At 35.8% G+C, this 13,236-nt stretch overlaps 1 protein-coding gene across 5 annotated transcripts in view; it reads left to right on the top strand.

The window, feature by feature from the left end:
* Arnt (aryl hydrocarbon receptor nuclear translocator) overlaps positions 1-13,236 on the top strand; it is a 73,586-nt gene that overhangs the window by 24,246 nt on the left and 36,104 nt on the right. For all 5 annotated transcript variants that reach the window (XM_005414456.2, XM_005414455.2, XM_005414454.2 and 2 more), the window contains 2 exons: positions 2,682-2,793; positions 6,203-6,247. In XM_005414456.2, coding sequence (XP_005414513.1) covers positions 2,682-2,793; positions 6,203-6,247 — 157 coding nt within the window. The remainder of the gene's footprint in view (positions 1-2,681; positions 2,794-6,202; positions 6,248-13,236) is intronic.

Below are 13,236 nucleotides of genomic sequence, written 5' to 3'. Positions count from 1 at the left end.
GCTCCCTTGCCTTTGTCCTGTGTGCCTGGAGTTGTTACTGCCACATTCACATTTCCCCCTTGTATTGCTCACAGCTTGCAGCATTGATGGCATTCCCTTTGCCCTGAGTTTGCAGGCGGGCTCTTTGGTGCTTCCTGACCCTCAGGTAGCCCTTTCCCCCCAGGCCACTCCTGGAGAAGAGGGGATTACCCCTTCCTGGTGGTATTTTTTTCATATGGGGTATGCTCCAAGTATCAAAATGTAGCTTTGTAAATATATATATATTTATATATATATATGTAGCTTTGTAAAAATATATATGTATTTCATTTATGCAACAGATATTTCTAACTTACTTTACTTATTTTAATTGGAAAATTAAACAGAAAAACCCAAAAGTAAAAATAATCTAAATCCTAACACTTAAAATTTTTAAAAATACATGTATCTGTGACATATACTTAATGACAAAAAGTAAGTTGCAAGTCAAGACTCCATTTTTACTAAAGGTGTACCTGTTTTTTTTTTTTTTTTGGGGTAGCGGGAATTGAACTTAGAACCTTGGTCTTGCAGGGAGGTGCTCTGCCGCTGAGCTACATCCACAGCTCGATGTGCCTGTTTTTGATTGCAAGGATAAGTATATATACAAAGATAAGGAGAACATATAAGGAGATGTTTGCTCAGCTGTTAGCAAGTTACTCTTTAGGTGATAAAATTGAATTAGAAGGAGAGAAGAGAGGTTACAGGGATGGGCCACAGAGACACAGTAAGGGACTTTCAGTTTTGCGCTATATATTAAAACAGAAACACTAAATCTGCTGAAAGATAAAATAGGTAGAACTCTTGAAGACATAGTTGTAGGCAGAGAGCTCATAAAACCCTGACTGCATGGGAAATACTACAAAGATTCAACAACTGAGATCTCATCTTATTAAAAAGCTTTTGCACAGCAGAAGAAATCACCAACGGGATGAAAAGGCATCCCAGAGTGGGAAGAAATTTTAGCCAATTGTTCCTCAGACAAAGGACTAATATCTAGAACATATGAAGAATTGAAAAAATATCAGATCCCCCAAATTTAAAGAATCAAAAATGAGCATCTGAGATGAATACCACATGTCTCAGATGAAGAAGTAGAAACAGCAAATAAATATATGAAAAGTGTTCAACATCCCTGGTCATTCAAGAGATAAAAATTAAAATAACACTAAGGTTCCATCTCATGCCAGAAAGAATGACTATTGTCAAGAAATCAACCAATAACAAATGCTGGCAGGGATGTGGGGAAAAAAAGGAACCCTTCTTCTCTGTTGGTGAGAGTGTAGACTGGTGCAGTTACTGTGGAAATCAGTTTGGAGTCTTTCAAAAACTCGGACTAGAGATCCCATTTGACTCAGCTGGTCCCCTTCTTGGTATCTTCCCAGAAGAATTAAAACATCATACTACAACAGTATATGTGCAGCCATGTTTATAGCAGTACAATTTGTAATAGCTAAATCTTGGAAACAGCCCAAATGCCCATCAACTGATGGAAAAAAGATGTTTTTGTATACATTGGAGTACTATTCAACCATAAAGGAGGATAAATTTGAGACATTTACAGCAAAATGGATGGACCTTGAGACCATATTCTTAAGTGAAATAAATCGGACAAATGTGTAACTATCACACTGTGTTTCTGGTGTGAGAAACTGAATAACAAAAATGTATAATAGATATTGTGAAATAGGAAGACATTGTTCAGAAGGAAAGAGAAACTAGGGAAGGGAGGAGGAAAGAAAGGAACAAAAAATATGAAAGGGATAAAATGGAAATAAAGTTTTGTAAGTAAGGAGGGGAAGGGCTGGGGATTTAGCTCAGTGGCAAAGCGCCTGCCTGGTAAGTGCAAGGTCGTGAGTTTGATTCCTGGTACCAGAAGAAAAACAAAAAAACAAAACAAAATGAAACAAAAATAAGGAGCGGAAGACGGGTTGAAGGGAGAAGAGGGGAAAGGGAAAAAAAGAGGAATCAAGATATCATGTACAGGTACAAATTCCCTATGATAAGTGTTATCATTATGTGTACCTAAATGGTACTAATAAACTTAGAAATAATAAAAAGTTTTTAAAATTTTAAGTATTAGAGCTTAGATAATTTTTACTTGTGGGTTTTTCTGTCTAATTTTCCAATTATTATTATTATTATTATTATTATTATTATTTTGTCTTTTTGAGACAGGGTCTCGCTCTGCAGTTCAGGCTAGCCTTGAGCTCACTTTGTAGCCCAGGCTGGTCTGAAACTCACAACAATTCTCCTGCTTCAGCCTCCTGAGTGCTGGGGTGACAGGCATGAGCCACCGTAATTTTCCAGTTAAAATCAGTAAAATAATTTAGAAGTATTTGTTGCATGAATGAAGTGTATAAATCAATTTGTATTTGTTTTAAATTCATATTTTATCACACTTGTAAGCTCTTAAAAGTGAAGGCTAGGGAATGTGGTACTCCCTCTTACCAGCTCTATAAAATGGGGAAACTAAAAAATGGGGAAATATTTTACCAATGTGAGACTTTAAGAAGAGCAATCAGGATATGAATATTTGTGTCTTCTAGTAAAATGCTAGGTTTTTATCCATAGCTTGAGCTTTTTAATTCAGCAACTTGATGATACTGATTATAAGAAGGGACTTTAACTTTATAAATGTGTATTTTTTTTTTTCCTGATAGAAATGACATCAGATGTATCATCATTGGGTCCAGCCCTTGCCTCTGGAAATCCAGGGCCTGGGATTCAAGGTGGGGGTGCCATTGTCCAGAGGGCTATTAAGCGTCGACCAGGGTGAGTTTGAGTATTATGAATTTCTTTCTCCTATAAATGAACCTGATTTAGTTGCTGAACCCACTTGACTATTTTCGATCCTCTCACTTCAACTGTTACATACTATACTGATGCCATATAACTTCCACAATCCCTGGACTTTCTTCATATAAAATTTATGTCTTACAAGTTTCTTATAAGTGGGTGTGTATGTGTATGTGTTTGTGTGTTTAAAACAAAAATCTCAGCAAGGACTATGGCTAAGCCCAGAGATTTCACTGGGTAATCTATTGCTAAGAAACTTTGCTGCTTTCATTAAGCTTTGTATCTATATCCTCAAAACTTTGATAGGCTTCTTTTTTGAATTTAGAGAATGTTAAACTCTAGAATATTTCTTTTTTTGTTACTGTTTGTTTGATTTGGAGTACAGAGTCCATTCAGTTCCAAATATATTTATTAAATACTTAATTAGTATATGGCATTGTGCTGATTGCTGGTAGGATCCAAAGATAAATAAGACATATTCTTTGTCCCCAAGTTGATTAAATTTTAACAGGTATAATCATTACACACATAAATGTGATCCATGATGGAACAGGCAAATTTTTAAAAGGAACAAATACAGTGCTGTTCGGTATATGGGAAAAGCTCCAAAAAGGAGGTTTCTTTGGAAAGGCCTGGAAGAATGGCTACTATTTTTTTTTTTTTTTTTTTTGGTTTTTCTCTGGTACCGGGAACCGAACTCACGACCTTGCGCTTGCCAGGCAGGCGCTTTTGCCGCTGAGCTAAATCCCCAGCCCCAATGGCTACTATTTTATATATTTTTGCTATTAAACTTCTTTCTTTGTTAAAAAAATAATGTAGCTAATCTTAACTAGTCTTTGTTTTGTCCCATCAGTAATAATATGAGTCATCTTTGACTCAAGATGTAGCATGATTAGTAAGACCTGCTATGTGTCCAAGAGCTTTGTATATTTTAGTCCGTTACTAAGGCATAGGATGAATAAGTAACTTCTAAGATTCAAAGCTTAGTAGTGGCGGAATATATGAATCATAGGAGATTAGCATTAGAATCCACTCTCTTAAGCAGTGTGCTATGGTTATATGTACTAGCAAACAATTAAAAGCAATATAAATATCAAAGTTAGGAGATCATTTGAGAAAGTTATAGATTTAGCTGGATAGAGTTGTATCTGCTTGTAACTCCAGCTACTGCACTTGAGAGGCAGAGGTGGGAAGATAACATGTTTGAGGGTAGCCTGGGAAATATAGTGACACTCTGCCTTTATTTATTTATTTTTTAATTGTACTGTGAGTGTTGTATTTGTCATTTCTTTTTTTGTTGTTTTTGAATTTTTATTTTTATTAGTACAGTAAGTCCCCAACTTATGAATGAGTTCTGTTCCAGAATTGTGTGTGTGTAAGTCACATTTGTTCATAAGCCAACAGTGGCCTTATACAGTATACCTGTGAAAGAAAGTTCACAATTTGAATGTTCTTAAGTTGGGGGTTTAACTGTGCATGTTTGAAATACATAATGGTTATATTCATTGTGAGATCCTGTCACAATATGTATAATGTATACACTGCAAAAAGTCTAAAAGAACATTCATCAGATTTCTAGGTAATAGGTTTATGAGTGATTTATAATATTCTTTTAATTACTTTCCAGGCTTCCTGAAATGAGTATGTATAACTGATAATCAGAAAAATGCATTAAAAATTTTAAAAAAATACTTCTTTTAAAGAAATATTGGAGCCGGGTGTGGTGGCGCACGCCTGTAATCCCAACACTCAGGAGGCTGAGGCAGGAAGATCGTTGTGAGTTTGAGACCATCCTGGGCTACAAAATGAGCTCAAGGACAGCCTGAACTGCATGGCGAGACCCTGTCTCAAAAGGACAAAAAAAAAAAGAGATTGGAAAATAAGAGAGAGCAAGAACAAAAAGTGGCCAAAGCCAAATACTGTCAGATTTTTAGTGTATTTCCTTCATCTTTATACATAAATCTTTAAAAATAGTTATATAACAGTTATATGGCTTCATATAGTTTTATATAATAGCATTTTTTGCATTATTATGTGTCCTGTATAAACATAATTTTTAATGCTTGCATAAAAGGATGCACTTAATTCCTTTTTTTTGAGACAGGGCTCACTATGTAGGTCAGGTTTGCCTTGAACTTAGTATGGAGCCCATGTTGGCCTCGAACTTGTGGTGATCCTTCTGCTTCAGCCTCCCAAGTGCTGAAATTACAGACGTGTGCCACCACACCCAGCCTTTATTCTTATTTGGGGGTTTTTATTTTAAAAATTTTACTATTATTTGTAATGCTATAATGAAGTTTTTGTAAACTACCCCGCCCCATTTCAAGTTTGTTTTTCATGATAGATTCTTAGAAATGCAGATGTTGGGGAGATGAGTAGGACTTTGACAGGTGACCATGGACCAGGAATGAGTAAGAGGAGCAAATACTTTCTGAGTTGGTGCCATCTACTTCATATGCAGCTCATCTGGAGACCCCAAATACCAGGTTATTTTACTGGTAGAGAAGCCAAGAGTAATCACTGGGTTAAGACGGTAACATGAGCAACATTTTAGTTTAACAGAATGCAGAAATTAATAGGAGATTGCCCTATTTTATTACCTATAATCTGCCTTAATCCCCTCAGGTGAAAGTCACCTCTCCTTTCACTAAATGTCTACAGTATGTCAGTTGTGTTCCTTACATGGCATTTTCACTTGTTTTATATTTGTATTTCCATTTTCCCATTTTACTTGTTTTATATTTGTATTTATCTAGGCAAAAGAGGCCCTGGGGGTTGAGGTTTTGACTTTATACATATATTTTATTCAGAATGTAATATATATAAATGATAGTATATATTATATGTTTAGACTAAACTTACGTTTTATGTAATTCCTTTATATAATAATATCACTGTTTTGATAAGTGTTTCAGAAAGCCAGTAGCATGGCTTAGAGGAGACCACAGAAGTAAAAAAATAGACTTAAGAGCTTGAGGTGTAGCTCACTGATAGCATGTACAACGGTTTGATGTTAAGCACCACTATCAAAAAAAAAACAAGTCCTAAATTAAATTATTCATATTAATTGTTTTTCCTGCCTGTTTTGAGTAGATTACTGTTCTTTCTGTAGAGGTTGTACTCTGAGGCAAACCTTTATAATGGGGGCTGCTACTCCAGGGAAGTGCTGAGTTAGCAGTAGGTACTCTTTTTCTATTTCCCAACTTTTTTGCCCAGTCCGGCATGATGAGGAAGATAATATCATTGTTTGACTACTACCTACTTTCTGTTTTCCTTCTCCTACTTAGGTGGTTGTACAGTAGGTATATTGAGAAATTTTAATATTCCTTAATATTCTGTATTATCGGTAGACTTAACAGTATTTTTTTTTGTTGGCTTTCCTCAGGCTGGATTTTGATGATGATGGAGAAGGGAACAGTAAATTTTTGAGGTAAGAGTTTGAAAAACATTAAGCTTATAATGTGAAATTTATGACCTGTGTACTTGTAATTTTTTGTTCCTGGGCCTAAGGAGAGTACTTTTTTAAACCACACATTTTCATGTTACATTATATCCCATAAAATTTTCAGGCATTGTTTTAATAATTTCAGAGGCAGGACCTCAGGGAAGAGAAAACAGAATTTACAAGACCCTCTGTATCAGTTATCTGTTGATGATAACTTAAAAAGAACAATGGTTTATTATTTCACAATTCTGTGGATTGACTACTTGATTTTTCTGCTGATCTTGCCTACACTTACTCATAAGACTGCATTCAGCCTGCTGATCAGCTGAGAGTTAGACTCAGCTGGGATGGCTGGTATCTGGCCTTTTGTCCTGAAAGAGGTGAGAGTAAGTTTCTTCAGATGGCAAATATAACCAGGGTGCAAAAGGCATGTCCAAGTGTGCTTAAGAAACCTCTGCTTCTGTGACATTTGCTAATGTCCCATTGGTCAAAACAAGTCTTATGTTTATGTCCTGAGTCAGTATTGGAGAGTATCAACGCAAGGAAGTTGATATTTGAAGATATGACATGTTAATATACTACTTTATCGTACCCTCTAATACCTATTGCTTTTCCTATAGGTAGCAGGAATTAGAATTTGTATTTGTGAGTAAGGAGTGTTTTGGAGCATTGAAAATAGACCTTTCAGTATATTGTTGAAGGGACTCTTCTAAAATGGGGAATATTCTTGCTAAATAGCAATTGCTTGACTTGTTTTGATGTTTAAAAAAAAGAGGAAAAGAAATAAGACTGAAAAAAAGATAACCATGACTGTAACCTTCCTTTTTTCTTTGTCATGTTGAATATATTACCCAGGTAATCTCTGTATTGCCAAGTGGCAAATACTTGGTAAGTAAGTAAGTAAGGCCTATTAAACAAAAATTAATTGGTTATATGGCTCCACAGTTTTCATTTATTTATCTTATTATTTTATTGATTATTTTTAACAGGAAAAGTATATAAAAATATTTTATTTCAAATATTGACACACCATAAAAGTATGTCTTCCTGTTTTACTTTGGGCTATCAGAACCCTCCCTGAAGTTATTATAATTTCTACTTTATTGAATATCCTTCCAGAAGATTTCAGATACATTCATATTTGCTTTGCTTTTTCTTTTTACATGAAAGATATCCTTATTTTTTTTAACAGTAGGAAGAATTTATTGAGAGAAATGCTCAGAAAGTGGGTTGCCCCAGGATGTCCATATTTTAAATTACTTGCCATTGTTTAGTTTTATAATGTTTAGTATAGTCAGTAATATCTTTATTTTTTTGTAGTAACATTTAAACTCAAAGTTCATATTTCTAGCTACTAAATAGATAATTGCCACATACTTTTGAAAACAGCAGCTGTGACTTGGCTTCTATAAAAAAGTAGTTGCAAATGAAAATAATGCTCTCAGAGGTCTCTTTAGACTTTAATGGGCCTCAAAAGATGTAAAGAGGGGGTGAGATTTCATTTTCTGGCAAAGGGTGGACTTCTTTAAGCAACTCTATTGGGAATTCATCCACTTCAGAATTACTATATCATAATAAGTGCTATTAGTAGAACTGTGTTGTGTATATGAATGGTACGGAGGTAACACCCAGACTGTTTATACCCATCAGTTAGATCTAACCTGAGTCATTGATTCCACAAAATCCAGTGATCACAAACTAAAGTCATGTGCTACATAGCATTTTGATCATCAATAGAGTACTATGAGATAGTGGTCCCATAAGATTATAATGGAGCTGGAAAATTCCTATCACCATGATGTTGTGGATGTTATAACATTGCAGCAGCAAGTATCACTCATATTATGCTGTCATTTAAAAATGTACTATGAACAGTTATATATAGTTTGTGAGACTTGATAATAAATGACTTTGTTACCTGTTTATGTATTTAATATACTTCTTACTATTTAGTATTATTTTGCAGTGCTGGAGCTTGAACCTAGAGCTTCTTGGGTGTTTGGCAAGCACTCTTCATTGAATTATATAGGCAATCCCTATTATTGTTAGTTTAGATTGTGACCCTTCTAAAAAAAAAACAAAACAAAAATTTACCATTAAACTGCAAATTTTGTGAAGGAGACTTAATATAACTTCCAAAACCACTTTCTGATGAAAGTTGGTAGAATATTCACTGTGTCCTGTGGCAAGGAGAAGACAATTCAGATCATCTAGCGAATAGTACTGTTTTGGGAATTAGGGCATCCTCTCTCAATACGTCCTCCATTATAGTTTCTGTAGTAGCAAACTGAGTTTATCTGCCAATTAAGTAGAATTGAAAACTATACTTTAAAAATTTCTGGCTTGGGGCTGGGGATTTGGCTCAGCGGCACAGCACCTGCCTGGCAAGCGCGAGGTTGTGAGTTTGATTCCCGGTACTGGAAGAAAACAAAAAAAACAACAAAAAAAGAACTTCTGGCTAGGCCTAGTGGCACACACCTGTAATCCCAGCACTTGGGAGGCTGAGGCAGGAGGGTGCTGCCTGAACTGAACTGGCTTGGCCTGAATTACATAGCAAGACCCTATCTTAAAAAAAAAAGGAAAGAAAAGAATAAAAACCTTCTGCACAAAGCCTGGTGTAATAGTGAGTACCTGGTAGTCCTAGCGCTGCAGGAAGCTGAGGCAGTAGGATCACAAGTTCTAGCCCAGCCTGGGCAACTTAGCAAGACCCTGCCTCAAGATAAAAAAATAAAAAAAGGGCTGTGTAGCACAGTGCAAAGGCTCTGGATTCAAGCCCCAGTGTGTGTGTGGGGAATCTATGGAATCGAGAGAAAACATGCAACTTATTTATCTTAGAAGGGATTAATATCAAAATATCCAAAGAACTCTCACAATTCAGGAGCAGCAACAACAACATAACCTGGTTAAAGAATACGCAAGGTACTTGAATAGATATTTAACCAAGGAAGAGACACAAAGGGCCAGCAAGCATGTGAAGGATGCTCACATCACTAATCATTAGAGAAACACAAAACTACAATGAAATAACATTTTTTACCCATTAAGAGGGCCACTATCCAAAAAAATAGAAAATAACAAGTATTGGCACAGATGTGGAGGGATTGGAACCCCTGTACATAAGTGGTGGTGATGTAAACTGGTGCAACCACAGTGGAAAAAAATACACTGGTGCCTCAGAAAATGAGCAGAATTACCATGGGCTTCCTCAGCCCACTTCTGGTAAATACCCAAAAGAATTGAAATCAGGATTTTATTTTATTTATTCTTTTTGAGATGGAGTCTTGCTGTGTTGCCTAGGTTGGCCTTAAATTCCTGGGCTTAAGGGATCCTTCTGCCTCAGTCCCTCAAGTAGCTGGAACTACAGGCATGTACCACCATGCCCAGTTTAAAACAGGATCTTGAGGAGTTGTTTACATCCATGTTCGTTGCCTTATTTTTTTACAGTAGCCAAGAGATGGAAACAACCCAGATAACGATGAATGATACAAATGAATGGATAAAGAAAATGCAGTGTATGCATACAACAGAATATTATTCAGCTTTTAAGGAAAGGAAATCCTGTAATGTGTTACAATATGAATGAACCTTGAGGAAAATTATACTAATCGAAATAAGCCTATCACAATTAGGCAAATACCGTATAATTTTATTTACCTGAGTTATCTTAATCAAACTCATAGATGCAGAAAGTAGAGTGGTGATTACCAGGGCCTGAGGAAGGAAAAGATGAGAAGATGCTGTCCAGTTAGTAGTGTCTATTTTATAAGATGAAAAAGTTCTAGTTATCTTTTGTACAGTGGTGTGAATGTGATTACACTACTAAAGTGAACACTTAAAAAGTTAAGCTTTTATGAGATGTATTTTTAACAATTTAAAAAAAATCCTATCTGTAACTTAAGTTTTTTTGTCTTTTGTTTTTGTTTTTAAGACAGGGTCTTGCTATGTAGTTAAGGCTGGTTTTTTTTTTTGCAGGAGGTTGTTCGTTTTTTTGAGACAGGGTCTTGCTGTAAAGTTCAGGCTGCCCCTGAACTCACTATGCAGCCTACACTGGCTTTGAATTTGTGACTGTCCTCCTGCCTCGGCCTCCCAGTGCTGGGATTACAGGTGTGCGCCACCATGCCCAGCTGAAGCTAGTCTTGAACTCACTGTGTAGCCCAGGCTGGCCTTGAACTCATGGTGATCTTTCTGGCTTAGCCTCCCAGGTGCTGGGATTCCAGGTGTGGTTACCACTCCTGGCTGCTGTCCCTAACTTTAGACTGGTGCTGAGAGGGCAGCTTACCATGTCTTGATGTGATCACTGACTTTTTTTTAAAATTTTTTTTTATTTTAAAAAGAATAGTAAAAAACAAAACAAAACAAAAGAACAATAGCAAAATACAAACAAAACAAACCAAGGACATTAAAAATGATACAGGGTTTCAAACCAAATGATAGGGATTAACAGTGGTTGTTTTTAAAATTTTTTAATTTTTTTTGTCTTTTTCAGACAGGGCCTCACTATGCAGTTCAGGCTTGCCTTGAGCTCACTTTGTAGCCCAGGCTGGTCTCTTCCTGCCTCAGCCTCCCGAGTGCTGAGATTACAACCTTATACCACCACCCCTGGCCCAACAGTGGTTGTTATATTACATGTTGTTGTCTTCAACCAAGTTGCTCAGATTACCAGACATAAGACTGAAGATTGATTAAACCATTAAAGAGAGTAAGAAAATAATAATTAAAAAAAAATTAGAGACAGTACAGTTTCAGTGGATAGGATGGTAGGAATTCACCAGTGGTTGTTATACTGCATATTATTGTCTTCATATAAGTTGTTCAGATTACCAGATATAAGCATGTAAAATTGGTCAAAATATATATAAAAAAATTTAAGCATTAACTGTTCCTTTCAATAAACCACCAGACATCAGCAGTACAGTTATCCCAGCTATCCTTCTGTATACATGTATATATGTATATATTGCCTTAGTACTTTCTTTCTTTTTCTTTCCCTCATCCCGGTTGTTCCTTCCTTTGTGCAATTTCTTTCCCTTTCATATTATCTATTGTACATTTTGTGTTTTATTTACTCTTTCATGTTCTTACACTGGGGAGACAATATGATGTTTACATATGTGGGTCCAGTTTATTTCACTTATGAGTATGGTCTTTAGTTGCATCCATTTACCTATAAAAGCGTCAAGTTTATCTTTTTTATAGCTGAGTAATACTCCACTGTGTAAAAATACAACATCTTTTTTATCCATTCCTCAGTGGATGGGCATTTGGGTTGTTTCCAAGATTTAGCTATGATAAATTGCACTGCTGTGAACATGGGTGCACATATATTGCTGTGGCATGATGTTTTTAATTCTTCTGGAAAAATACTCAGAAGGGGAATAGCTGAATTAAGTGGGACATTTAATCCTAGTTTTGTGAGGAATCTCCACATTGATTTCCACAATGGTTTCACCAATCTACACTTCCACCAGCAGTGGAGAAGTGTTCCTTTTTCCCCACAACCTCTCCAGCATTTGTCATTGGTTGATTTCTTAATGATAGCCATTCTTTCTGGGGTGAGATGGAATCTCAGTGATGTTTTAATTTGCATCTCTTGAATGACTAATGTTGAACATTTTTTCATAAATTTATTCACTATTAGTATTTTTTCATTTGAGAAGTGGATATTAATCTCAGGTGCCCATTTTTTATTGGGTCTTTGAATTTTGGGGGCCTGATTTTTAAAAAATTCTTTGTATGTTCTAGATAGAAGTCCTCTGTCTGAGGGGCAGTTGGCCAAAATTTTTTCCCAATTTGTGGGTTTTCTTTTTACTCTATTGGTGATTTCTTTTGATGTGCAAAAACTTTTCAATAAGATAAGATCCCAGTTGTTGATTCTTTGAAGTATTTCCCGTGCAGTTTGGTTTTTGTTTATGAACTCTGCCTACCCCTATGTCTTTGAGATTTTTACCCACTTTTTCTTCCTGTAGATTTAGTGTTTCTGTTTTGATATTTAGATCTTTGATCCATTTTGACTTAAGTTTAGTGCGTGGTGATAGACATGGGTCTAGCTTTAGTCTTCGGCATGTGGAAAGCCAGTTTTTCCAGCACCATTTATTAAAGAGGCTGTCTTTCTTCCAGTGAACATGTTTGGCCCCCTTGTCAAAGCTAAGGTGGCCAAGTGTGTTTGTAGCTGTGTGTACATCTCCTAATCTGTTCCATTGATTTTTCAGGTCTGTTTTTTTTTGCCAGTACCATGCTGATTTTATTACAGTAGCTTTGTAGTATAATTTCAAGTCAGGGATTGTGATGCCTCCTGCCTTTCCTTTGTTGTCCAGGATTACTTTTGCTATTCTAGGGTTCTTCTGGTTCCAGATGAACTTTAGGAATGTTTTCTCTAGGTCTGTGAGGTATACTAATGGTATTTTAACTGGGATTGCATTGAATCTGTACAACAATTTTGACAGTATGACCATTTTCACAATGTTGATTCTTCCTATCCATGAGCAAGGAATATCTTTCCATTTTCTGAAATCCTCTTCAATCTCTTCAATCTCTTTTTTCCCTGGACTTTTCTTCATTGACAAGTTTTTTTTTATTACATTTTAAATTTCACTTGCTGATATAGAGTTATTCAGAATTTTTATATCTTCAGAGTACTGTAATTTTCACTATATAGATCTTTTGTTAGATTGATTCCTAAGTATTTCAGTTTTTAGATGCTATTATGAAAGGTGTGGCTTCACTAATTTCTCTCTCAGTCTGTTTGTGTACAGGGATGCTATTGATTTTTGAGTATTGACTTTGTATTCATCTACACTACTGAATTTGGTTATTAAATCTATAAGCCTTTTGCTGGAGTTTTTGGGGTCTTCTATGTGGAGTATCATGTCATCTGTGAATAATAATTTCACTTCTTCCTTTCCTATCCTTATTCCTCTTATTTCTCTCTCTTGTCTAATTGCTCTGACTAATATTTCCAGAACTATACTGAATAG

This window comes from Chinchilla lanigera, unplaced genomic scaffold (assembly GCF_000276665.1).
Source record: "Chinchilla lanigera isolate Chin_1 unplaced genomic scaffold, ChiLan1.0 scaffold00187, whole genome shotgun sequence".
NCBI lineage: Eukaryota > Metazoa > Chordata > Mammalia > Rodentia > Chinchillidae > Chinchilla > Chinchilla lanigera.
Note: the sequence above shows the minus strand (reverse complement) of the source record. Positions and strands in the feature narration are given on the sequence as shown.